The sequence below is a fragment of the Oryzias latipes genome, chromosome 14 (genome assembly GCF_002234675.1).
Source record: "Oryzias latipes chromosome 14, ASM223467v1".
Taxonomy (NCBI): Eukaryota; Metazoa; Chordata; class Actinopteri; order Beloniformes; family Adrianichthyidae; genus Oryzias; species Oryzias latipes.
The window spans coordinates 18,890,090-18,917,826 of record NC_019872.2 but is presented as its reverse complement, the minus strand read 5'-3'; the positions used below and the strand labels follow the sequence as shown (position 1 = coordinate 18,917,826).

Genomic DNA, 27,737 nt, shown 5'->3' with positions numbered 1-27,737 from the left:
ACATGTCCAAGTTTCAAAATAAAAACTTCCGTTGTACTTTTAACAATAAAATGTAATGAAATAATATTTTATTTTAATGTGTCGTGACCACGGGATAACGGCTGTTATCACTGCGGTGACCATTTTAACCATGGCCAATAAAAGTTTTACTTTGGAAGTACAAAACCATAAACATCATTCTGATACAAAACATGCATTTTATAGGAGAGAGTATGGGGCTTGATCGCTTAAGTATTGGAACCACTCCTTCGGACACCAGGGGGAGGGGAGACGGACAGTGTAAACTAAGGCTGCTCAATTCTGGTCCTTAAAATCTACCACCCTGCCTGTCTCTCCCTTTATTTCTTGCTGCCGATTCCCTGGATCAGGTGTGTTCAGTCAATCAGAATTAGGAGACACCTGAGTCAGCAAATTTGCAGAAAGCTGTGAAAAGAGAACTGGAAAACAGGCAGGGTGGTGGATATCCAGGACCAGGATTGAGCAGCACTAACCGACGGTCGTGAGACGGACTCCCCACGCTACACAAGGGAGGCACACCGCAGATGGACCAGGGTAAATCAGGGATTCAAGAGTGCAGCACAAGACCGAACCGATTTTGGCCGCATCAGTAAAGAGTCGTGAGAATATCACCCTTTGGCCGCAGCCAACCTGAAAATGTACGGCAAGAGCAGAAACATGCAGAAATACATCACTTTTTTTCCCCGTTTTAGGTCAAACTTTGAGTTCAATCTTAAAGCCAAGAACATTTTTTCCGAAGGTTGTTTCATGAGAACTTCAGAATAAAAGCCCATGTGAAAAAGGACAGAATATTGATTTTTTTTCCTCATATAGAGATTCATCATGAGAAAAGCAAGAAATGAGAAAAGGGTTTTCTCTACAAGCAACCAAAAAGCAATTCTGATAAGAACTGAGGAGAAGGGGTAAAGGGCCGAACAGCTAAATATTTAGGTAGCTCATGCTTGCCTGTGACAGAGCGCTTCAAAGTGGGCTGTGTAATGTGCACAAAAAGGGTGATCATTAATTCACATCCAAACACTTCAGTCCCTACGGATTTTAAAAAATAGAGCACAAGGTAAAAAGAAAGGCAAAAAAAAACATGCAATTAAAATACCTTCATCCTTTGGTCTGTTCATTGTAGACTCATCTTGTTTTTTTGTGAGCGGACCTAAGGGTTGGAAAATGGGGGAAGGAGAGACAAAAGACAAAATTCAAAAAGATTGCATCTGCAGGAAATTCCCTCACACAAAAAAAAACAAAAACAAGAAAGGCTTCGAGGAGGAAAAACTGGCAAAGTGTGAGGCACCGTGCTCCATTTCACCTCAGCGGCTGTGTACAAGCATTACACACTGTTTCCTAAAAAGATAACCACAAAGTCATCTGTTTTAGCTGTTTGGGATCCTGTCGAGGTCTGCCTTTGTAAATGACCTAAAAGACTTTTTCTTCCTCAAGCCTTTTCACAATCAGTCCTCACATATTGCTGCCTTGAAAGGAAAATAAAAGTAAGGAACTGAATCAAGCTGTCACTTGTTCCTGATGACTTTTCTGACTGAATCAGCCCAGTTTACTATTGCTATTTTTCACATACTGTATTTTACCCACACACATGGGAAACGTTCATCCTGTAATGTTTAAAATAAACGGCTCCGATTTCCCCCTTCAAGGTCAAAGAGGGGGCAAATTAAGGCTGAGTAATAAATTCAGTTAAGGCACAGCTACTAAACCCAGTTTATCTTAGTGACTGACTTTTGTCCTATCGCCTCTTCCTTTGTCAGACTTTCACTAAGAAGAATGCCATAAACCTTTTGTTGGGATGGAGTTTTCCATAAGCAAACAATTAACCACTGGATTTGAGATGGCCTATTAGGACTGCCTTCAAGAAAAAGCATCTTTTAGATCAGGAAGCCCTGATGAAATCGGTTCATTATGGCTGGGATCGTAAAATCTTTGAATGTTTTGTTTGGTTTTGCCTTCACACTGCACTTTTAGGCGTGGACCAACCTGAAGATATTAGAGCTGCTCATATAGTACGACACTGCCTAAAAAGAAGAACACCTGCTGGTTTTTATCCATCTTGTGATGATCTTGTACCGATTAGAGCTTTCACTTTGTTACTTCATCATAGTTGTTGATCCGGCAATCAATTTTTGGTGATTTAAGCTGCTTTCACAACAAATGCACTTTCCCATGGCACGGTCGCCCAGTTTCAACATTAAATTCATGTGTAAATGTGATCTGAGGTCCTTGCTTTTTGAGAGATGGTGTGGTGCGGCTTGGCGGGAGCGCAGTTCAGACAGCACAACAGTGCAGCACGGCAAAGTTTTTGTCATGTTAACCAATCATGTACAAGGCTTTGGCCTGTGATCAGCAGATGGAATCCAAAACCAACAAGAAGAGGTGATCGTTCTTCCTCTGAACTTAATATTTTTCTTATTTGTATTGAGACAGCAATAAAATTGTCCTATAGTTTTATACTTATTTTTTCCCTCCTCTGAAAATACAGGAGAGAAAATCCTCAAATTGGGTTAGCGGGACACAGAAGTACCGCTGAAAGCAGCAGTCATTCAGATGCAGCTCCTGCAGTAGATGGTGGAGCTCACAGTACTGGGAGAGGTTCTGAATGATCCCATGAACCCAGACATGGCAGCATTTTTACCTATACTTTATTCAAGCTTTTCAAATTAATAAACCTGATCTCTCGATTTCATCCGTGTCTTCCATGCTTTGTAAATAATATATACAGTCAATGCTTCCATGTAGCCTTGAGGCTAAAACTTTGGACAGTAGCTCCTCCCAAACTCATCTAGTTTATGAACATATTTTTGCACAAGCATCAAAAAGTAACATCCCTGCACAAACTCAACAGAGTTAAAGGATGCAATTTGCGAATCACATTCAGTGTGCAACGTTACACTTCTTATGATGTTCACTTTGTACTGTTATAGCTTCTTTTGTATCCTGTCATGTGCAGAGTTAAAATCTCTTCCTGTCGTTTGGTTTTTCTTCAACTTTTTAGTTTGTTGGATATTTCAGGTATGTTCCCATGCTTTAAGTCCGTGTCACACAACCACTACTTACATTTTGTGCATATTTGAAACTAGTCATGCCTGAATGTTCGTGGAAAAAGTGAGAAAAGGTGTGGTCTTTAAGTGAAATTTTCACAAATGCATCATAAATAAATCGCAATAAAACCACGGAAGAATTACGAAAGTCCTGTCGGCGGTAACCTTGACAGAAATTCTGCGCACGTTGACAAATGGCGAACGCAAGAAACACTTATGAATTACGTATTTCACACATGTATCACAAACAAACACGTGGAAAGTGAGGAAAATATACGTAGTGGCTGTGTGACACGGCCTTTACAAAAAAGAGGACCATGACAGATATCAAGCTCTGAAGCAGAGCAAACAGCTCAGTGAGAAGTCTTTGAGAATAAAACCAAAATCATAGAACATAAAACTGACTGACATCTTTAAAATAAATTCAAAGCAATTAAAAAAAAGTTAAAAATTATTATCTAAAGTTTAAAGGTCATCTCAAAGGTCCAGTGATCATTTGAGAAACTGTGACATTTTGCGTGTCTTGGTTTGCTTCAATACTATAATTTAATTGTAATATATTCAACTTTTTTTTAACTTGTTTATTTAACTTTAATATTGTTGTACTGGAGGACAGTCAAGAGCTTCCATATGCTCTTCCTTTGTGCTGTGCATCAGATGACAAAGTTGACAAAGTTTCTGTGCACTCTACCATCGTTATGCTGCTCTTTTATCCATCCATCTTCATAAATATGGTTTCCTGATATCAAATGTTTATTGTCAGTCCTAATGTCTGAGAATCGATGCTTAGTGGATCTGCTGTCTCCTTTCAGCATCACTGCAGAAGCCTGATGCTGAGAGCACTTACTGCCGAAGCAGCAGACGGCACAGGCGTTGGTCCTGTGCTGCAGAGCAGACAGGTGAACGGGCCAGTAATGGATAGAAAGGCCCATTAACTTGCTGTCTTGTCAGCACTCCCTCACTACTTATCACCACTCAAAAACCACACCTTTCTGCTTAATGGAGACTCCTCCAATTTCCCTTCACTCTCTAAATTCACATGCTATTTTAAGGAAAGCATGTAGCCAAACACATAGGCGGCAGGTTGGCCAGTGATCGAAGGATCGGCGGTTCAATTCCTGCTCCCTCCAGCCAACTGTTGTTGTGTCCTTGGGGAAGACACTTCACCCTCCAGGTCTCCACTGTGGTTGCACTGGTGCATATGAATATCCCGGTGATGGCCAGAGGGGCCCTAGGCGACGCACCTCTGTCAGTTTGCCCCAGGGCAGCTGTGGCTACTGATGTAGTACCATACCACAGTTCCATCACCAATTATGAATAATGAATGCACATTGTAAGCGCTTTGAGCATCTGGAAAAGCACAGATAAATCCACTTCATTATTATTATAGTAAAGTGAGTCAATGGTCATATGGAATTTTGATCACTAAAGCAAGACACAAAATGGAAGCGTTGGACTGTACCGGCCCATGGGGTTGACCATCGAGCTTTCTTAAAATTCTGTAATTTTGGTGTTTGTTCAAGACCCGATTCCTTGCTTCAATCCAATTGGTATAGGCCGTGTTGCACAGCCACTTTAAGCATTTTCGTGCATTTTCCACGTAAGAAATTTCTGTCTTTTGTGATACATATACGGTATACGTATTTCTTTAGTGTTTCTTACGATCATCATTCGTTAATGTGCGCAAATGTCCGTCGAGGGTTTCGATGATGGCTCTTCACGTGAATTTGGGTTTTTGAGATGTTCAAAATTTTTGGTCGGTTGAGAATTAAGCAGTTTAACAGTATTCTACCAAATTTATATACAATTATTACACAAATTGTACATAATTTTTGCCAGATGCATACCCAAATGTGTGGCTTTCCACCACCGTTCTAAATATGTCTAACGGACTTTTCATGCATGCAACACTGATGTATTTCTTTTATTTTGCGTAAATGACCCAATATAAAAGTGTATAAATGACGCACATAACATGCTAAAATAACGTAATTGACACACGAATCCCTGATGAATTGCAAATAAACAGCACAATAATCACGCATAGTTCATGATCTTCATTGATTTACGTATTCTTTGCGTGGTTTATTCGTACTTCTGCCGTAGCTTTAACGTGCTTCATTCATGATACATCTGGGAAAATTTCACCTAAAGACCACAGCTTTTCTCACTTCTTCCACAAATATTCACGTATGATCAATTTTCATCTTGTATCATGTATGTAGTTGCTGTGTGACACAGCCTTTGGATAAATTGATTTTTACTCCTACGATCAAACCAGATCGATCTGTTTGAGGCAAGTTGTCAATCGAATTTTAACAAATCGACCTATACCAATATAAAATCGTTTCAAAATAAAATAAAATAAAACACATTGATTTTGGAAAATACCATTTGGATGGAGACATGGTAGGTTTATTTTACTACAGTATACTGTAAAAACGACCAAGTGCATCACAGCAGACAACACACATGTGATGTCAGCAAAAACTGATCAATCCATCATGCCAGTCCAATGTGTGGAAACACTTTGAATTTAGCAAAGACATGTGACCATACAGTGTGCTAGAATGTTCTCATAATATTCCCTTTGGATTATTTGGATGTGGAAAAACAACAGTAGACTGAACTTTAGGAATCTAAAATCTGAATGTATTTGCCATTTTTTTTGCCAGTTTGTAGACATGTTTAAGTTACACTTGATTATCTTGAAGAAATACAAGGAATCTGAAAAACTTCACCTGTTCAGTACCAGATATCTATTTCTGAGTCACACTGGTAGAAGTTTTGGCTAAAGATGTCCTGGATCCATTTTAGGTGTATGAAATAGATTGTTTAAAATGATCCAAAAGCAAATATGCATTGTATCGTAACCCCCTAATAATGATTTTAATTGAATTGTTATTAAAATGATTCATTACACCGCCAACTCCAAAACATCTGGCAAAGAACTCTGACTTCTTTAAGGGTGTTTCCATCTAGAACTTCTGCTTCTGCAGCAGCATGTGGCGCTAAACTTCTACCGTGAACAACTTCAAAGAATTATGTCCAATAAAACACCTATCGAGACCCACTTTGCATAAAAGTGCAATGCAGTCATGGCTTAGGCTGCAACTAGGAGGACAGAGAAACAGTCACAAGGCGTTTGCAGACATCTCATGTGAGAGATGGCGGAGCTTTGTAAAGGCTTGTTGGCATAACTCAATTTTATCCAACCCGAAACCGTTCAGATTGAACAGACGCTTTTAACCAAAGCGATTTACAAATGAGGGCCGCAATAAGGCTCCAGAAAGGCAGTGTGATGAACTGCAGAAATCAATATCAAGTCAGATGAGGGGTCAAAACTCAAGTTATACACGTGGAAACAAAAGGGAGCAGTAAGAAATGTAAGGTCCTACAAAAGGAAAAGAGAGAGCCGGTATTGCAGCTGGTATTGAAGAAAACCTCCATCATGGTCATAATTCAATTTACTAAATATGATCATTAATCACAGTTATACAATCACTCACATATACATATTGATGTGCACATAACCCGTTGCAAAAAAGGTCATTTTTTTCCGAGTTCTGTAGCGCCTGCAGCACACATCCAAAACAAAAGTCAGCATCTACTGTGTACTGTAAAAACAACGGCGTCTGTTTATAAGTGGAGTGTTTATGCAGTGGAACTACAACACATAGCTGAGAATGGTGTTCATACATGCATGATGTTGTGATTTAAAAACACTGTGTAGGGCTCAGTCCCGACGCTAAAGATCATTCACATTTATAGAGATGGGTAAGACCAGATGGATCAACTCCAACTTAGTTATCATCCACAAAAACCTCCCTCACTGTATTGGGGTCTCGTTTTTTTGCAGCTTTTTTGAGCGCAACTTTGCAGGTTCTTTTTTTTATTTATTTTATTTTATTTTTTTTACAGTGCTGCTCTGTTTCCTCTTTGTGGTGTCTCTTGTAAAGAATGTGTTCAGCTTGTCAGAGTTACTTAAATCTTCGTTCACGAGCTTTGTTTTCCTTCTATAATACTTGACTTATTTCCTAAAAGATTTTGCACTTTGAGTGTTTCAACAAATGAAAAAAGTGTGAAAATTCTCAGACATGTCTGTCTGAGAAAACTGTGTTGTAAGGAGGTTTACAGCCTTAAAACATTTGTAATCCTACGTCTCAGATTTCATCTATCGGTGGTTATTTTTAGAACGATAAAATAGAGGGAACACTGTAACTATAAAGCTCACATTTCTGCTAGGGGGTGCACAACCTTGATGAACATCAAACCAGAATTCACTTGGTTCTACTGATAATTCTGGAGACTTCATATACATCATATCAGTGTTGTCAATTCAGTGGCTAAATGTAGCTAACTTTGACTTTGATTAACTATTGTTACGACTTTTTGATTGGTATTAGAAAATAATGCAGGCAAAGCTGTTTCTTCAGTTAAACAGGTTTCAACTACAGACCATTGACTGTAAATGACAACTGGATTGAGTGACCCCTCCCCCCTCACGTTCCAAATAGAAAGTACCTGCTGGTCCAAAAAAATAAAATCCCATAGGCTTCTATAGAGAAATAAGAAGCTATTACTCAGTCATTCCATTTGTCAAAATAAAATACTTCCTCTAAAACCTTTTATTATCTTTTTACTTATCCCATTTCTTTTAATGATATTTTTGCTGTAGTGCAAGTTATTCAAGTTATAAACTGACCAATCAGATGCCTGAGCCTGAGCGCGGAATAAGCGCATCTCTACTTCCCAACATCCCCCTGTTTACACTCTCACCCGCTAGCTTACAGCCCCTCACAACCCCAACCGAACATTAGCAGTGCAACAAAAATGGCGAGCAATATTGGAGCTATCCAGTTCTGATCCAGATTCCAGCTCAGACGGGGAAAACAAAGGTGTTCATGGAACTATTTGTCTGCAGGTGGATGCATCGGAATGGATAGGAGCAGGGAGCTTGTGGCTTGCCGTAGTAACTTTACCTCACACCAGCAAGCTTTTTTTCAACTGCATTTTTTTGCCTGCCACTGATTCATAACGGTTTGAACAAAGAAAAATGTAATTTTAAGCTTAATTTCTTTATTTATTATTATTATTTTTATTTTATATTTATTATATTTATATTTATTTATTATTTTAGATGTGCGTCCGCCATCTTCAGAAAAATGCCCCATGAACATGTTAAAAACACCAAAACCACAGTTTTCACTGGAGTGGGTCTTTAATAATGACATATTTTAATTACATTTCACTGGATTTAATTACTAGTGATGTGCATTTTGTACTGATAGGGTTTTATATTCATTATTTTTCACTGCAAATCAGGCAAGGCTGTAGATTTTATGAGCATGGTTGGGTTGATCCATTGTGAGGTAATGCTAGCATCAACTGAGCAGCTGGAGACACATTTCACCACTTTCAAACTGTCATCATGCTGCTTACCACTGAAGAAAAAACTAAATTTGAAAGTTTGAAAGGTCCAAGAACAGGCTAATGACTACCAGCTAAGCAAAGTTTTACAAGTTGTTGCATAAAAAAAAAAGTTAAGCCAACCACAGGCGGAGTTTGACCCGCATCAACCCCATTCTACAAATGACTGTGAGGAACTGGACCAAAGTGAGTGTTCAAGAAGGTATCTAGGTCTTGATGGCTTTTTAAGGTCTGGAGAACTACTAGAGTGCATTATCAAGGAACTAAAGTAGGATGTGGCCTCGGGGAATTTAGGCTTGAAAACATCTTCCTCATCCTCTTCAGAACAGAAGCGTGCCGGTAGGCTGACTGCCACATGATGTAATGGGCCACTGCTCAGGGAAATTCAATGGTCTATGAAGAGGCATTCAGTCCGGGCTGTCCCAGGACTGTACTGTTTGACCTAATGTGACTCCATCTCTCAGGCAACTGCGTTTCTCTCCGGTTCAGTGCACCAGCAGCCAGCTGTCTCCCGTCCCTCTCCATTTCCTCAGCGCGGTAAACGGCATGAAGCTGCAGTATGTCATGTCCACGTTGCCCCGTCTACTTGACAAGGTGTCAGACACAGCTTCAGCTCACCCACCCCATCCCCATTCCACGCCTGCAACTTGCAGGACACGCATTTCTAAACTGTTTGCTCTTCATCTTTTCTAGTGCATCCAGCTCGGTCCTTGCCCCCCTCCCCACCCCGCTTTGCCTTCCTCACGTCTTGTCCCTTGAAATATGTTTTTTAATAAAGTGCACGGTAAATGGCTGCTCTAGAGGTAATAAAAATGAAGGATATGAGGCCTTTGCCTGGGGAGTGTCTTGAGGAAATGGGAACACAGTGAGACAGTTCTCCTGCCTAACAACCTGATCACACATTTAACACAGCAAAGCAGGTGGGAAGCAAAACAGAGATAAAAAGAGGGAATATAACTGACTTTTCAATCCAAAAGGGCATTTGTGTTAGTTGATAAGTTCTCTAAATTTCCCTCAAACTTGAACGGGTTGCGTGATGCCCTGGTGGGGAAGGGCACTGAGCTGATTTGCATTCAGAACAGTGACCCCTTCTACTGCCATCTGCATAAGGAGCAAGAAGAAAGAGGAGAAGCAGAGAGGAGATGAGGCAGGCATGGTTTGAGAAAAAAACAGAGCGAACAGATGTGGAGTGAAAAGAAGGCTTTGATTTTTTTTTTTTTTTTTTTTTATCTGAAGAGCAAAGTCGAGAACATGGTCAGGGAGAGTATTTCTGGGTATGAGAGACAGAACAGGCATGGCTTTAACTGGAATGGGAAGGAATTAGGTAATGTTCTACTCTGAAGCTTAAATGTGTTAAGGTCATGTCATGCTGAGAAGATCTGACGCCAAACACCTGATCAAGGCTGAGAGGAAATCTGCTCTATACCTCAGAGCACAATAGCTGCACCTAACTTTTCTGCACATGGAACCATTAAAGTTAAAATCAAAGAGCAATTTAAAAACTGCTGTCCTGTGAATGTGCATTCCATTCACAGACTCTATGGTCAAATAAAAAAGAAAAACATAAACGTGGTTAACGTTAAACACAGCACAGTGGCCAATGACATTAAGTCTAGCCACAAAGGTGTGTTGTGTGTTTTTCTCATGCATGCCACTATGGGCAAGGGGGGGAAAGTCTGGGTGTGCTGAGTTTGGGGTCTCATGTCCCTCCGGGACCCTAAAATGCAAAGAAAACAAAAAAGTTCATCTATCTATAAATCAATCTTCTCCTTTAATCCATTTGATAGGCCTTATAGGTTTTATGTTGAGTGCTCTACCCGACTGCATTTACCGGGCTTGGGACAGGCACAAGCAAAGCACTAGTTTGTCCTCTGTTGAGGCTGTATTCATCTTCATTTTTTCGTGTTGTTTTTTTTTTTTGCTTGTTTGTCAGTACACCTTTTTTGGTGTGGTGTGGGGCTTTTTGGTCTATTTTTATTTATTTATTATTTTTTGTTTGTTTTTTCTTGAAAGAATGTGGGTCACAGAGACACGGAAGTTACCGCTGAAAGCAGCTTTTGCGGCCGGACGGAGAGCGATGTCGTGTTAATGACACGAATTAATTATTTCGAGGGAACGAAATATTTGGTGGGAACGGAATATTACCTTGTGGGAACTGAATATTATTTTGTGGGAATAAGATATATTTTAGTTTTTTAAAGTCAGGACACGGGCTCCGTACGTACGAGATGAGAACCACTAACGTTTATTTAAGTTTTGGGTCACTTACTTAAACCCCCCCTTTCCCACTTTCCCAAACCTGTGCCAGCATCTGGCCTCCCTAAAAAATAATCTAGATAGTTCCGCCACTATAGGGGCAGTTACTTTATTTACCATGCCTATATCTGGTCAATTCCTTTTTCCTCCCTAGAAATCTTATTTTACCTACTTAAGGTATTTTTATTAGGGAGAAAATGTTATAAAAACCCATTTTTACAGCATTATAGCCTCAAGAAACATAAATCTGATTAACCAAAAAATGTTTAAACTGAGAAAGATATAAAAAGGATTTTCAATTCGTTTTTTTACTCTTATGCCACATTTCTTTCTCTTTTTCTCTTCAATTATTCAACAACAAAAGCCATAGATATTTAATTATTAACCAAAATTGTCTGTCTGCTGCTGACATTTCAAGATAGAACAGAAAGAATACAATATATGTAGGTTATACACAGACGGCTGTAGCTGACATGTTTATTTATTGTTTAAATTACAAAATCATCAGATTTAATGAAAGTTCTACTGATAAAAACCTCTTCATTGTCCAGAAAAAACACTTCTTCCAACTGTCCTGAATGGAGATTTTCCATAAAGTCTTAGTATTTCTATGTGTCTTCACACATGAGACACGTCAGAACCTCTGCTGTGCGTTTTAAAGAGCTTTAACAAAACTAAAGGATTTTCCCCCAGACCAAATTGAATCAATCCAGTTGCCATTTTTTCTGATACGCTCGCCGACATGCTGGAGCCAGAAGACGTCGGTCTGAGTCATAATTTCTATAGCAACTACTCTCGTCAATCAGAAGTGAGCTCGTTAGAAGGCCACACCCCTACTACTTGAACGTGGGCTTGGGGGAAATCAGTCAATCAAACGTTTCGAACGTTCAACGTGAGACCGCATACTTTTATTGGGGCATCTGATTGGTCATGGAAGTCTATGTTATCTATCTTATAGATCAGTGGTCCCCAACCTTTAATGCCACGGACCGGTATGACAGCAGACAAACTGTTCACTCATTAATTGTACGCCACATCTTTAAGATGTGGCGTACAATTAATGTAGCAAGGTTTCGACAAAGGTGGAACAGAGATGTGTCAAGACGCATGTTGAACTTTTATTTTGACATGCATGATATTGTACATCGCACAGGTGTCATCATCCTCTCCCCTTCCCACACTCATGGTGCAAAAAAGAAGTACTGTTTATTAACCCCTGTGCCACCTTAGATGACCCCACCCTTACATTGATGTGTTCTCCCTACCACGACAAAGGTGGATAAAGGTTGAAAGATTTCATGTTATCCATGGACACCAGTGATAATCATAAATCATTTAAGAAAAAAAGGTTCAGAGCACTGTCTAGTGGGTCTAGATGACGCCACTCCCAATGTTAAAGTGCCCAGGATAGCACAAGGGCTACATGTAGCTTTCTTTTTTTTGGAAGTCGAAGGCTCCTCTTTTGCCTCCTGGCTGGGTGTTTTCCCCTTGGCAAAGACACTTTCCAAATAAATTTGTTTTTTACTCATTTTGCTGGCTCCTGGGTTTTATTTTAGCGGTAACCTATCACGGGACCAAGAAGAGTGCCTTGGCCTGCGTCAAGGTTGGCATAGACGGATGTAACAGAGAATCAGGCCATTTTTCAAAATAAAACCTTTTTCCGATTCCGAAATAAATAAAACGGAAGTAATGTAAGTTATTTATTCCTTCTGTTTGGCCCCGTATCAAATGACCCACGGAATGGTACCGATCCGTGGCCCGGGGGATGTGGACCGCTGTTATAGATTATGGAAGTCTATTGGATTTTGGCTTCTTGGAACCAAGAACCAACCTGTTTGGAACGCGAGGGGGGAGGAGTCACTCAGTCCAATTCTCACATACAGTCAGTGGCTAAGATGCTTCTTGACCACATGGCTCCAGTGAAACTGCTCAGGCTAAGTCCATTGGTTTCTATTTGAATTGTTTTGTATCCGCTTTCATTCTTGATCCCTATATAGTGGGCCTGAAGCTTAAGGATCGTGTTTCTTCATCACTCAGGTTAGGCAGGATACTCCTGGAGAAGTCCTGGTGGTTACAAACTTCTATTTCTGAATGATGCACTGGCTCATGCAGATTCACTTTAATGCTGTAGAAATGTTACTGTACATCTACCTAAATGTGATCTTTTATATAATCCTGTCTTTAACGTCTATATATAATTTATGGGACTTCAAATTTTGACACACATCAACTCTAAACAAGCAGTGGACTCATTTCCAGAATGATCACTAACAGGATACAGCAGGGATTGTTTCCGTCAAAAACACTTATGTGCTTGTAAAAATGTTTTATTTTTTTTATCTCTAGCACATTTCTAACAAGTTCAACACACTCCTACTGTCAATTTGCAGTGTTTTAGTAGAAGTGTGTCCAGCCTGTTTAAAACCGTGTAAAAAGAGCTTTGAATACTCAGAACTTACTCATTATCGTGCTTTTCTTAAGCATTTCAGAGTAAATTATATCCATATGTATGATAATATATTACATTTGGCACATCAAAGAAGGATTTTTCAGTGAAATATTAGTTATTTTCTCGATTTCTGAGGCGCCGCCTTTTTCTCCTTGTGGGTGACGTCAACCTAGAGTCGGCCTCGGTAGCGTGTCTGCGTTTTTTCTCACGAAAACAAACATCTTAACTTTTGCAACGATGGATGTGCATTTAAAATGAAAGCGTTAAGCCAATCACAGCTACCTCCATGTAGAAAGTGTGTGTGTGTTATTCTGGGGGCGGTGCTGGCAGCACAGACTCTTCCTGGGAGGGGCTGTTCCTCAACTTCATACATAAGAAGTTAAGTTTCATGGGTTGGGAGGGGCTGGTGCTCAGAGCGCAGATTTTCAGAGAAACACTCAGAAATGCGCGAACGGATCAAAATACCACTTTGGGTTTTCTTTTCGTGAGAATGAACAATATAAAAAACTTAAAAGCTCAAAAGGTTGATTATGCATGGTATAGATCTGGGATTCTCAAAGTTTTTTGTAGCGGAGGGCCAAATTAGGAACTCAACATTAGAGTGGGGGCCAATTTTGGTTAAAAAAATGGATAAACAGAAAAAATACATTCCTTTTACAAACTCCCCGTCACTTGCTTGAAATGCTTGCTACGCCGGGCCATTTCCAAAGCCACGACATCGCTAGCTTCTGTCACAGCTTCACTGGATTTAGCCATTTTTGTAAACATTATCTGCTGTGCAGCATAGCCTCGTTGTTGTTGTTGTTGTTGCGCTCCTCGCCGGTAAATTTGACATAGTTTTTATGATTTGTAACATAGTGGTGACTTTTATTGAATTCGCTGAGCATTGCATTTACCTGCTTGCAAATAAGGCACATGACTTTATCCAGCCCTTGAGGTACGACAAAGTAAGCATTTGTCCACGTAGCTTGAAAGCGCCTTTTCTCCTCGCCAACACATTTTTCCTCAAAGGAACCTGCTCTGCCTCTATTTTATTGTGGGCCCCCGGGCCGCACTTTGAGAACCCCTGCTATAGATGCTTTAACTATTAACCTTGCTTCAATTTAAGGTTTCTCAAAATGTGAAATATGAATGTCAAGTCCAAAGTGAACTTAGCATTTCATCAAGAAATACTTATTTTTTTAACTTGGCAACCCAAAGAAATAGATTTGTGGCAACTTCAAGGCATCCAAAAATCTTACACAGTTAAAAACAGTTCAGAGAAATACAAGACAAGTTCCCATGTTTAGAAGTGTACTAAGCTTGTTCCATTTCTCCTCTTTCATAGCTTTTGTTACTCTTCTTTTTTGGCAGGTACTGTATAGTGAACCAGGTGGAGTGCCTTGGCAGATCCATATTCATGTCTTTGCACAGATGCTCCATCAGGTTCGGGTTAGTTTTCCTGTAGCTGCTACTCTACTTACTTTTTTTTGGCTCGTGGAAACATTAACACTCAATCTGCATCCATATTTGATTCTACTGTATCCTGAAAACCCTCCAGACCTAAAAAAAAAAAAAAAAAAAGAAGAGGAAGAAGAAACCAGTCCCCACAGAGTGACGCTGCTGTATTTAACTGTTATTAACAAGATGAAGCTCAGTTTCTTGTTTCCTAAAAACACAGTGTTGGGGGTTGTAGCCAAGTAGTTGAGTGTTTGTTCAAACTCCCAGTGGGCTGTCATGTTCCTTTTAGTAAGTAATGACTTCTGTCTGACCACTCTACCATAAAGGCCTCATTGGTGGAGTGCTGCGCTGATGGTTATCCTTTTATAAGAGTCCTCCATTTCCACAACAGAAACCTATTTTTAGTGACTGTACTCCTACTGGTTACCTGACAAAAGCCTGTTTCTCTTATTGCACAGTAAACCTGCAATTCTCCTTCATTTTGAAATGATGAGGCCTGCTGTGGCATCAAATGCTGCACAACTTTTTTGTATTCTTTAGTCAGTGTCCTGAACATAAAAACCAAACAAAAACATTTGATGACCTTAACACTTGCCAGATTTTTTCTTAGCTTTCCTTTCCTAAAGAAATTGTACACTGAAGTCCTATAGGCAGGTAGGCTCTCTTGTATCTAGTTGATCCTTTTCTATTTAGCTTTTCATGTTCCTCCCTACATATTTCCTCTTTTGCTATCAACTGCTCCCCTCAGAAGTCACCACAATTAACCCTTGGCCTCTTTTTTACACTGTCCTCTGCATCTTCTTCTCTGACTTCTTCCAACATTACGTCATAAACATCCCATCTGGCAGCGCTGGCTTCAGCACCCTTCTACAGAAGAATTTACACCTGCTTCCTTTTCACCTGGTCTAAATTCTTTCTCCACATCACGTCAGCAGCTCTCTAGTCCCGTCTTTGTCATAGTCTGTCATCTTCCTTCTGTTTTTCCTCTGTCAACAGTCCGATGTCTTCGTCACATGCACCTGTACGGGTCAACCTTCCAAATAGTTGCATGTGACTAGAATTGTGGGTTGTCCAGGACCGTACAGGATTGTACAGAGAAGCGGATGGATCTTAGGGGAAGCACAAGGGTGTCTTGCAGTTCCCTTGAGGCTTATATGGCCACCTTAAGGGAGGGAATGAAAATTGATTGTATCATTCTGAGCCTGTGGTAAGTGTATCATGAAGTATCTGTGATGCCATGTTTACACCGGGCATTTGATGCCTGTTCTTGAACATGCGTTTAGCTAATGGTGTTCACACTGGTCTGTCCCGGTACTAGCGTGTGTCCTCCACCTACAGTTGGACGGGGCTTGGTGCGACATTTTGGAGCGATGCAAATCTCAAGAATCTTGCTCCAGGTATTTTCTTCCACAGCTCTATTCAAATATATGAAAGACTTTGTGTCGTAGAATTCCAGTCCAGCACAAACCGCAGACATTCATTTCACTTCCATGATCATTTTTCAAATAGTTGGCCCCTCTGTGAATTAAAAGGGACGCCGTCCATGTGCCACTTCCAAATCAGAGTCCCTGATAGGTCAAAGTTCAACCTGGTTTAGCTTTCAATGTGCGTTCAATGGCCACACGTTTTGAACTTACGTGGCGATGCTTGAATGCGAGAGTGTTGAAGCCTAAAACGCGCATTTACATGTCCTTACATAGTCTATTAAGTGAAAATGGTCGCTTGAACGCCTGTTGCCAAAGGCGGTGTGAACATAGCTTGAGGATAAGTTGTGCGCACTTATGACGTGCGGGTAATGCTGTTCTACGGTAGCTTTATGCTGCACTCTAGTCATTAGTGAGGTTCTAGTACTGGCTACTTACTGATCACATGGTAATGACCACACCTAGGGTGTACGTAAGTGCCCGGAGGACGTGTATAGGGTGTCCACGCAAACTTTCATTTTGATTGTTATGATTATCAAGCTGAACACAAGCAGCGCGCATGGTTTGGGGAGTTGAAAAAAAGGGACATGTTTCACATTGCCTGTGGGCCACCTGTGTGCCCCGTACAGCTTTGCCCATTTCCCCCTCACATACAGCCCATATCCACCTATAAGGGCAGTTGTGACTAAGGCCTTCCAGTTACTTCAGCATCAACTGCACAGACGCTCTGCTATGGCAGTTGCTTTTGTGATTAGTCTTTGCGTTGTTTTGTTTTTTTGGCATTCACCTGGAATCTTACACCATACTACCCTATTGACACATTACAATATAGAAAGTACCTTCAAACCCTTACATAAGATAGAGACTCAGAGTCAGGCTTTCTACCATCGCATCCAACACCTTGTATAAAACTTGTTGAAATATTAGATGCAGCTGCTCGGGCATCAAAGCCTATTCCACCAAACTGAAGACCACAGGGAGTCTGAAGGTCTGTAGAAAAACTTTTTTGACCCACCCTCCAGCATCTGCTGACTCGACTTACAGATGACTACCACTTTGTGGCTAATTTGGTGTCACACCTTTTGTTGCTTCCACTTCATTATGGCACCACTGACAGTAGACATTAAGAAGCCTAAACATTTTATGAGTTGATTATCACTGTACTGTGTCAAAACTTGGAGTTCCTGAGAGAAACACGTTCTTTCAGAGATGCAGTCTGCATGCTTGAATGCATAATATTATTCACCTGTGATAATGAAGGTGACGGTAACACCTGAGTTCAATTATGTGGATTGGTAAGTGGCTATAAGTGGCTGTAAAAAGTGATGATGCTTATCGGCTCTCTTTTAGGTAGTTGATTGCTTAGGCCTTAAACAGTCATCTTTAAATTGTCAAAATCTCAGGTTTGACGAACATCAATTTTTGTAATGGGTATATTAGGACCTATCTCCAGTGTGGAGTAACAAAAAGTCACTTTGAAAAAAAAAGTATTTGCTGTGATCTATACCTATATTTAAATGTGCTTTTTTTGGTTTTAATTGTCTTTTAACCAACTTTTGTCAATGAAGCTTAATGGGGTTTACCATACGAGTGAAATGACAAAACAAAACACAGTTTTTTTTTGTTTTTAACCCTATAGGTTAACCATATTTAACCATTTGTATTATATTTTTTAAATGTGCTTTTCCTGCACATTTCAAAATGGCTGCTTCCATGAAATCTCCAAAGCACTTTGGCGGGAATTTTTGCTAATTTTCAAGACCTTATGGTGAAAATAACTCAACTATTGTTTGTTTGTTTTTGAAATGACTGCTTGCTGTATAGAAATAGTGCAAAATTTGTTGATATATAATTATTTATGGTACAGTTACACCATGTTAAAAATGTGTGGATCAAATTTCAGACAGGGTAAATGTCAGTATTTTTGCATCTTTAACCAACCTCTTTGTAACTTACCAAATCAACCATCGCATTATAATTGATACTATCTCATAAAAAAGTGATTTTTAACACTTTTAACAGGGTTAAAAGATGGACCACAACATATCAATTTGTCACAAGACTTCCAAGAGAAAGCAGAAGAGAAACAGTCAGAATATTTCATTAAGGTTATTCGGAGGGTAAGTTTTAATGATCTTTAATTTATGCTAATGTATAATAAAATATATAAACAACTTCTTCATCAAACGCTTTTGTAGCTTTAGAGCATAAAGAAAACTCGATCCCCTGCTGGGAATGATAATAAACCTGAAATTAATGATGATCAGACTGATGCAATCAAACCGTTTGATCAACATCCAAGAGGATAACTTCGTGCAGTTTAAGAGAAGGTATGAACCCCAAAAAGTGCAACAACATTCTCTTCAAACATTTTGATATTCATATGACAAATGTTTTCAGAGACACTGGTTTTTACATCTCAATCTTCACTTTTCCATTGTTGTTTCTTCTTATCACCAAAAAAACAAGCATTGGACTACTGCTTTTGAATGCCACATGGTCACGGAGATGTCTCCAAACATGGGAAGTCCTGGATCCTATAAGCTGCTTTCTAGAACCTTAAAATCTATGTTAAACGAAGCGGCATCAATGACATGTGTAACGTCCATTGACTGTATAAGAGAACTGGACTCAGTGAGTGAGACGTCATCCATTGAAAAGGATTTACACCTGGCTCCATTAACAAATGAAGTCAATTAAGTTGCAATTTTTCCGTGATACAAATGCCGCCGTGTTGGAGCCAGATGACGTCAGTAAGCAGTGATTTTTCTGAATTGGTCTGAGTCATTATTTCCATGGCAACCACCGTCGCCAGTCACGATTGTGCTTGTTGGAAGTCCACACCCTTTCCATTGAAAGCAGGCTCAGAGAATCTGTCAATCAAACCATGCTTTTATTGAGGTATCTGACTGATTAGTTTACAAAGTGCACTAAAAAAAATCATGAAACAAAATCTGGATTATCAAAAAAATGTTATGGGGCTTATGTGTTGTTATGCCTTCAAGAGTAAACTGTATATAATATATTACTTTAAGCATACTGTAGAAGTGGCAGGGTAGCTCCGTCGATAAGGTGAGAGGCTACCATGCAGGAATCCAATTCCCGGAGGGAAATGAACAATGGTAGTGAAGCAATTACCATATCAATGGCAAGCAATTAACATCACCGAATGAGGGCCCTCAGGCAAAACCCTTAACGCTACTCCCGAGGGCGGTTCGGTTGCAGCTCACTGCTCCCCCAGGGGATGGGTCAAATGCGGAGAAGAATTTTCCCATTGTGGGATAAATAAAGTATCAATCAATTATTTTTTTTAAATATGAGCTATTTTGTGATCTTATTTTGGTACTCGGAAGTAAGATGACTCAATCTCTGAGATACCGCCTTTCTCTCTTTGTGGGGACCGCCCATTCTATGACATCCTAGAGCCGGCCTCAGCAGCGTGTCTTTCGCCAACGAAAACAAAAACCAAAGAATAAAGAAGAACTTTTGCAAAGATCGCCCAGTGGGGGTGGGGTGGGGGGTGGGGGGGGGGGTTCGATTTGTGGGCCACAAAAGGTTCAAAATTTGATAGAAGGGCCGGACCAGGAGCAGATCCATGGAGTGTTTTGGGAATACACTCCATGGATCTCCATGAGAATAGGGAAAAAATAACATGAAAGCTGGAAGAAAACATGCTTAATATTGAATACAAATAAACCTTAGACTAACCTTAGACTCATGTCTGGCTCCCATGTTTTGGTCTCTCGTTAACTTTTTTTTTTCTGCCTCAGGACTTCATGCCACAAGAGTTACCTGAGTCAGACGCTTCCTCGAGCAGCCGCTACATTAACACAACAAGATCTTTTCCGACGCCTGGACGGTATGACACAAACACTTTTAGAATTAACTTAACTGGACAATTTTCTAACTCCACTGTTTCAGCTCCGCTCCCATCTTCTGGCAACATCCCCACTTCCGCTTCCGTCCCCAAACCGGAAAATTTCCGTCTCCAGCCTGAACCTTTTTTTGGTGACGTCGAAGCATGTGGAGGAATTTTATTGCAGTGTCAACTTTTATTCCAACTAGCCCCCAGGTACTATCATTCCGATAACAGTAAAATAACACTAATAGTCAAATCCCTCAGAAACAGAACTTTGCAATGGGCCTAAGCTTTCTTAGCGGCCAATCCCATCACGCATCTTCCCTTCGATCGCTTCAGAGAATTCTGATTGGTCTTCGATCAACCAAGAAAGCAGGAAGAAGCCACCTGATGATTGCTGAGCCTCAAGCAACGCAATCAATCGGTCAGCGATCACGTGATCAACTTCCAGATTCTAGCTGTGGAGGCAGGTTGGTCCGATCCAGCGCTAAGAGGGATTTTTTTTATCAATCTCTTAATGACACCATCAAAGACCATCTGTGCACACAACCTGAAGCTCCCTGTTTCGAAAAACTTGTTTCTGAAGCTCTGCATTCTGAAACCCGCCTCAGAGAACGCCAGAATGAACGCAGTCATCAGACTCGTAAGCTAACTCCTAGCATCCCTCAGCATTGTACCGCCGCTAATTCGTTTCCTCTGTCCGAAATATCTCGCAAACCTCCGGAAGAGCCACTGCAGATTGGACATTCAAAGTTATCCGCTGAAGAGTGTCAAAGACGTAGAGAGGAGGGTTCATGCTTCTACTGTGGAAACCAGGGCCACCAAGTTTCGCAATGCTTTTTGCGTTTAAACTCCAGAGCCCCCCGTTAGAAGACAGGCCGCAGGTGGGCCATTCGGTGGTTTCCACTAGAAAAGATTTTTTATATATCCCTGTTAAGATTTGTTACAAGTCAGAGGTTTCTGACTCCCAAGCCCTTATTGATTCCGGCGCAGAACAAAGTTTAATCGATCACAGCCTTGTCAAGCAACTGACTTTGCCCATAGAACCCTTTAGACTCTCCTATTAAAGCTGCTGGTTTAGGGGGACAACACCTCTCGCTTATCACCCATCGCACTAAGCCTATATTACTCATTACTTCTGGTAACCACAGAGAATTATTTCAGTTTTTCGTCACCCATTCTCTTCAAAACCCCATTGTCTTAGGGTTCTCCTGGCTCAAACTACCCAACCCCCAATTTGATTGGGTTCATCAACGCGTTATTAATTGGAGTGCGTTTTGTTTGGCTAACTGTCTCCAGTCAGCCATTCCCTCCGTCACTTCTCCCTGTGATATTATTTCAGAAAATATTGATCTTTCTAAGGTTCCTTCTTGTTATCATAACCTCAAGGCCGTCCTCAGCAAAACCAAAGCCAGCTCACTACCGCTTCATGGACCCTATGACTGTGCCATTGACTTACTATAAGACGCTACTCTACCTAAGGTTAGATTGTTTAATTTATCCGGTACCGAGAAAGCAGACATGGAGAGATACATCCAAGAGGCACTTTCCTCGGGACACATCCGTCTGTCATCTTCTCCAGTTGATGCAGGGTTCTTTTTTGTAGAAAAGAAGGATAAGTCCTTACGTCCCTGTATTGATTAACACGAATTACACCAAAAACTGTCAAAGACAGACAAATATTCTTCCTCTCATCAGTTCCGTGTTTGATTCTGTCCAAGAGGCTCATATATTTTCGAAACTAGATCTCCGCAAAGCCTATCACCTTGTGCGCATAAAAGAAGGTGATGAATGGAAGACTGCTTTCAACACTCCCCTTGGTCATTGCGAGTACCTTGTAATGTCATTTGGCTTGACCAATGCACCCGCAGTCTTCCAACGACTAGTCAATGATGTCCTCCGAGATTTCAATCGTTTCATGTTCGTCTACTTGGACGACACCTTAATTTATTCTCAAGACCCCTCACAGCACGAGAACCATGTAAGCCTAGTTTTGTCTACATTATTGGAAAATCAACTTTTTGTCAAGGCCGAAAAATTTGAATTTCATGTTTCCTCCATTCTCTTCCTGGGGTACATTTTCGAGGTGGGTAGACTCCACCAATATTGAAACTGTTGCCCTGTGGGAACCGCCGCACACTCGTAAGAATTTACAACAGTTTCTGGAGTTCGCTAAGTTCTAGCCGTTTTATTTGTAACTATAGCAGCATCGCCTCACCATTAACTCCACTCCCTTCCATCTCTAAACTCTATAAATGGAACCCAGAAGCTCAGGCCGCTTTTGACACCCTCAAAATACTCTTCGTCTCTTCTCCTATTCTCATTCAACCTGATCCCACAAGACAATTCATTGTGGAAGTTGACGCCTCGGATTCCGGTGTTGGAGCAGTCCTTCTCAAAGAGTCTTCAGGCAAGCTCAAACCTTGTGCTTTCTTTACATGTAAACTGTCCTCCGCAGAACACAATTTCGACGTGGGTAACCGGGAACTCTTAGCTTTCAAGCTTGCCCTGAAGGAGGGCGACTCAACAATTCATCGTCTGGACTGACCATAAAAACCTGGCTTATCTACGCACCGCCAAAAGACTCAACTCACGCCAAGCCTGTTAGAGTGTATTATTTAAACGATTCAATTTCACCATCACATCACCGCAACATCAAACCCGACGCCCTCTCTCGTGAATATTGCTCCTCCGAATCACCTTCCACCACTACCATTCAACCATCCACCTGCATCGTGGGAAGTCTCACTTGGGACATCGAAACTCGTGTCCAGAATGCCCCACACCTAACCGCCCTGGTCTCACATTGCTGTGGATTTCGTCACCGCACTGAGAGGGTTACGGTCCAGAGGAACGCTCCTAGGTCTCCTGTTCCTTTATCCTGGACCTTACCCTCATCAGCGACTTCTATCGTGCCCAGGACCGCCAGGCGGAGGTCGTTGAGGGGGGGGGGGTTCTGTCATGATGCCTCTGTCAGCTCTCCTCCCTCTCCCCTCTCTGCTCTGCTCCTGACTCCACCAGCTGTGACTACTCACCTCATCAAGACTCTGCTTTACTTAAGGAGACCCAGCTCCAGCATTCTTCACCAGTTTGTTCCCCCTGATGGTGCTAGTCTAACCTTAAACTCATGTCTGGCTCCCATGTTTTGGTCTCTCGTTAACTGTTTTTTCTGCCTCAGGACTTCATGCCACGAGAGTCACCTGAGTCAGACGGTTCCTCGAGCAGCCACTACATTCCTGAATCTCCTGAGAGAATCATTCCTCGTCAGACCCTTCAGTCATGCCATGGATCCCGAACTTGCCAAGATCTTCAGCCACGCCACGAATCCTTTTTTTTTTTTTTTTTTTTTTCTTTTCTTTAACTTGTTCTGTCCAACAGCTGAGCAAACAGATTAGAGCTGAAGGCTTTTTGTGTTGGACAGGTTTTACTATCACAAAAAGAGGTTATATAGCTTCAAGAAACTAGAGTGTAGATTTGTATAAACCCCTTTTTGTCGTATTATTTTTTATTTATTTGTTACATTTAGTGTGTGTGGGGAGGGAGAGGGGAAGAATGTGAGGGGAGGGTGGAAGAGAGTAAAAGGAAGAAAGGTGAAAAGGTGGGGGATACAAGCACTGATTTGACTAAGTTATTAATTTAAGCTGTAACAATTATACCAGATCTGCTGGAAAGACGAATGTTACATCAAAGGTGAAAATCTGACACTAAGATGAGCGAGAAAAAAAAACTGTCCATCAATACACTGTAGGTAAAAAGCGGGGAGGAGGGCGGGCGCCAACGAGAACCCAGAGAGGGGCATCCCCAGTGAGCCCCGCCAGCATACCCCTCCCATCCAGATCCCGGGGCCCTATGTGCCTGTGTGCAATATTTGTTTGGGTGAGAGCGGGGAGGAGCGGGCGGATGGGCACAACCGGGGGAGAAGGCTCCCCCGAGCGACCGGCCCCCCAGCCGGCCGCGGTAGGCGCCCCCCCTCCCAGAGCGGCCGGGCAGCCAGAAACGCCAAGCCAGCCGCAGTTGGAGGCCAGAGCCTCGCGGCGCCGAGAGACAGCCAGCAAGGAAGGGTCCCGGTGCCAGAACGGGGGGGCAGGGGGTCCAGCCCCACCATTCATACCCTGGCCCCCCTAAGGACTAGCACACTGCCCCCCCAGGCCCCCCCCCCCCAAAAAAAAATAAATAAGTAATAATAATAATAATAATAATAATAATAATAATAATAATAATACTAATAATAATAATAATAATAAAATAATTAATATAATAATAATAATAATAATAATAATAATAATAATAATAATGAAATAAACCCACCCAAGTGAACCCATTAACCCCTGCTGTGACTGCGGCGCCGACCCCCGGGGGGCCAGGCCACGCGCCAACTACCGGCCACGGGCGAAACACCGGCCACGGGCAGACGACCCCAGGCCCCAGAGCCCCAAGCCCCCCCCCCAGCCCCCGCCACGGCGACCAGCCACCCAGCACGGCACCCGGCCGCCGTTCCCGGCGGCCGGGTGCCGTCGGGAACGGCACCCACTAACTTCATCGGAACCTGCAGCCACGCCACGAACATCAACTTCGCCAGAACCTCCAGCCACGCCAAAACTCCCAACCACATCGGATCAAAATAATCCTAATTACTTACCGTACTCCTTACCTGTGTCCTCCTTCCAGGTTTCAGCAACTGGGTCTTCCTCATCCACTGGTCATGACATTTTGATCATTTAATGTACCTAGTGTATGCATTCATGTGGTGTTTGAATTGGAAAAATGAAAACAAATCTTACATAGCAACCCAACACCAAATGGATGCACAGTAACCTTCTGCACCTATACAATGGTCATCAATCATGGTTATCAATCATTTATTCTAGTTTGGCGGGCCAGATTAAGTAGTTTAACAAACTGTAGTTTATCAAATGGCCCTCGCCGTAGTTTGTCCAACCCTGCTCTATAGCAGGGATTCCAAATCTTGTCTTTCTAATATGGCTTTTTTCTTCTCTGAAGCCTCTTATATATTTCATTGCGAAGCACTTTGGAGCCCTCAAGGAGTTGTAAAGTGCTATATTAATAAAGTTTTATTTCATTCATTCATTCATTCATTCATTCATTCATTCATTCATTCATCTTTTAATAAGATAAACAAAATTATTTATAAAAATAAAAAAATAACCAAATAACCAAATAACTCTCTCTGTGATTTTCAAAGAAAAAAGTCAAGAAAAAAATATACGAATATGTAAAAAATACCCAAATATTCAACCCTCTCCCGTCAGTCCATTTATGACTTTGGAGGGCTGCGGCTCTTTGCACTCTTATTGTAAAGGGCTGTTCCTCAGTTATCTATGTCCCATTGTGAAGCTAGTACTCAGGCTGCAGGTTTTAGAGGAATATTCAAAAATGCGTGAATGGATCAAAATATCGCTTTTGGGTTGTTTTTGTGAGTAATTAACGTAACACACCTAAAAGCTCAAAAAGTTGATTTTGCATGATTTGGGCCTTTAAAAAAAACAACAAAAGATCAAGAATTACTATTTTGACAAAATCAATTACTGAGTAATGGCTTTTTTTCCTCTATGGAAGTCTACAGGATTTTGGCTTCTTGAAACCTGCAGGTATTTACTGTTTGAAACACGAAGGGGGAGGAGTCACTCAGTCCAGTTCTCATATACAATCAATCTTCAAGGAAATGTTTACTTTTTAAGTTTTCTTCTGCTCCACAAATTTGCTTTTCTGTTACTTAAATAAATAAATATAAATTTTTAGAAAGGCCTCATTGACACTTGACTATGTACTTTTGGATCATGTACAGTTTTTCTCTGCACAAATTTGAAAGCTCTGGCAAATGACAGCATTTCTCCTTTTTTCTGTTTATTTTAGAAATACAAGTCTTTTCCATACATTTGTACAATTGTTTGATTTCCTGCAACATACTATTGATGTTTTTGTTTTTTTACATAAAGCTACATGTACATTTAAAGCACACACATACACACTCCACTGCAACATTAAAGTAAACCGGTGACGCACAGATTTCTTTTTTCTAGTATCAATAAAAACTTCCAAGATCATTACTCTTAAAAGTCTTGTTCTTTTCTCCTTTTTTTAAGTCAGTTTTTTTGTTTCACTGACTTTTACAGTAAAAACTAAATTCCCAGGCTTGAACTTGGAGTTCCTGTTTTCTAAGAACAAACAGATGCAGAAGGTCCACCTCTTTAAGCAGTTGGGCAAGCAGGAGACACATCAGATCCATGGGAAGGAAGACTTACAGTAGAACAAGAACCTAGTTCTGCTTAAACTGAACAGCAAAAGGCTTTGAACAACGTTTATATGTGTGTGTGAGTTAGTCTTTTTTTTCTAAATACAGGTCATTACAACAGTTAGCAGTCAGAAAAAAACAAAAAGTAAATTGTTTCAGTTTCTTTCAAATTAAAAGCTGGTAAAATGTGATTTATTGGTATTGATGATTTCATTTTGCTAAAATTGTCAGTATGAAAACAAAGACAAGCCCTTCAGCAAGTAAAAGTAGCAGCATTGCAGCTTTTGTTTTCAAAATAAATTTTACACCTTTAAAGACTTGATTTGATTGTCAACATGCTGTATGAATTTCCCCTTTAATACCTCATCTCTACGGTGGCCCTGAAGTTCAAATCACATAAATTAATCACTCAACGCAAAAACACATTAAAGATCAATACGACAATCAATAAAGCAAAACAAAAAAAAACAATTATGTTTTTGGGATTAAAACAAAATTCCATAAAACAAAACATATATTTTCCATAAATCAAAATGAAACAAAATAGGAAACAAAGAGCTAGGTATTATGGGATGTCATTGATTGAATGATGATGTTTGAGTTTTTAAGAAAAGAGAAAGCCGGAGGATGTTCTTTTGCCTCAACTCTGGTAGAGTTAAATGACAATCACCTAACATTTGCAGTGGGTTTGGCCAGAAGCTTAAAGCAAAATCTTCTGTTCAAGTACATTTTCATGCCAAATAACTTCCTTCTGAAATGGTAAAGAAACATCATCATCCAATCAGTGATGTCTCATAAAATCTACCTTTTCCAGTTACTTATTCTTGTTTCATTTCAATTTCTGGAAATGACTTTTGTTTTCCGAAATGTTATTTTGTCACATTTTTTGGGAATTGTGTTTTGTTTTTTTGAAATTACGTTTTGGTTTCTGGAATTTTATTTTGATTTCTAAAATATGTCTTTATTTTATCTTTGCTTTTTCTGATTGTTGTGATCTTTAATATGTTTTGGTTTGAGTGATTTGTTGATGGGATTGACCCTTCAGTCCCAACCCTATATCTGGAATTAAAAAACTTCCCGTTTCTAAGCAAATGTTCGGCATGTTTTCCTTAGTAAAACCTTAAATAAAAAAAAGGTTTTCTTCTGTCCTGCTGTTTCCTTCATATTCTTTGAAAGGCTCATATATCAGATGAAAAAATGGCCAAAGAGACATTCCATAGCTAGAATAAAAAAAAATATGTTCAAGGTGGCATTTTGTTTTTAGCCCAAGCAGGCAAAGAGTTAATGTTGTAAAGATTATATTGTGGTTAATAAAAAACGGCCCTATTCACCGTTTATGTAAAGTTAAGTAATAAAGGGTTAAATAATTGGAGCAATCCTTACAGATTGTTAGAAAGCAATGAGATGTTTAGTGACCTGAAAATGCATCAAAATTATTTACATATTCCTGAATGCATGGGATTTAAATTCAACATTTAAATCAAGAAACATGGGAAATTATATTACAGGATTATCACAAAACTGCAGGTGAAGCTCTGAAGTTTGGACTGTCTCCAGCCTCCAGAGC

General features: G+C 40.5%; 1 protein-coding gene across 3 annotated transcripts in view; it reads right to left on the bottom strand.

Annotated features, from left to right (window-relative positions):
* Positions 1-27,737, bottom strand: part of nlgn2 (neuroligin 2b) — a 140,151-nt gene that overhangs the window by 52,011 nt on the left and 60,403 nt on the right. For 2 of the 3 annotated variants that reach the window (XM_023962099.1, XM_023962100.1), the window contains exon 3: positions 1,112-1,165. The exons of the other annotated variant lie outside the window; for it this stretch is intronic. In XM_023962099.1, the coding sequence (XP_023817867.1) occupies positions 1,112-1,165 (54 nt within the window). The remainder of the gene's footprint in view (positions 1-1,111; positions 1,166-27,737) is intronic. 3 annotated transcript variants of the gene reach the window in all.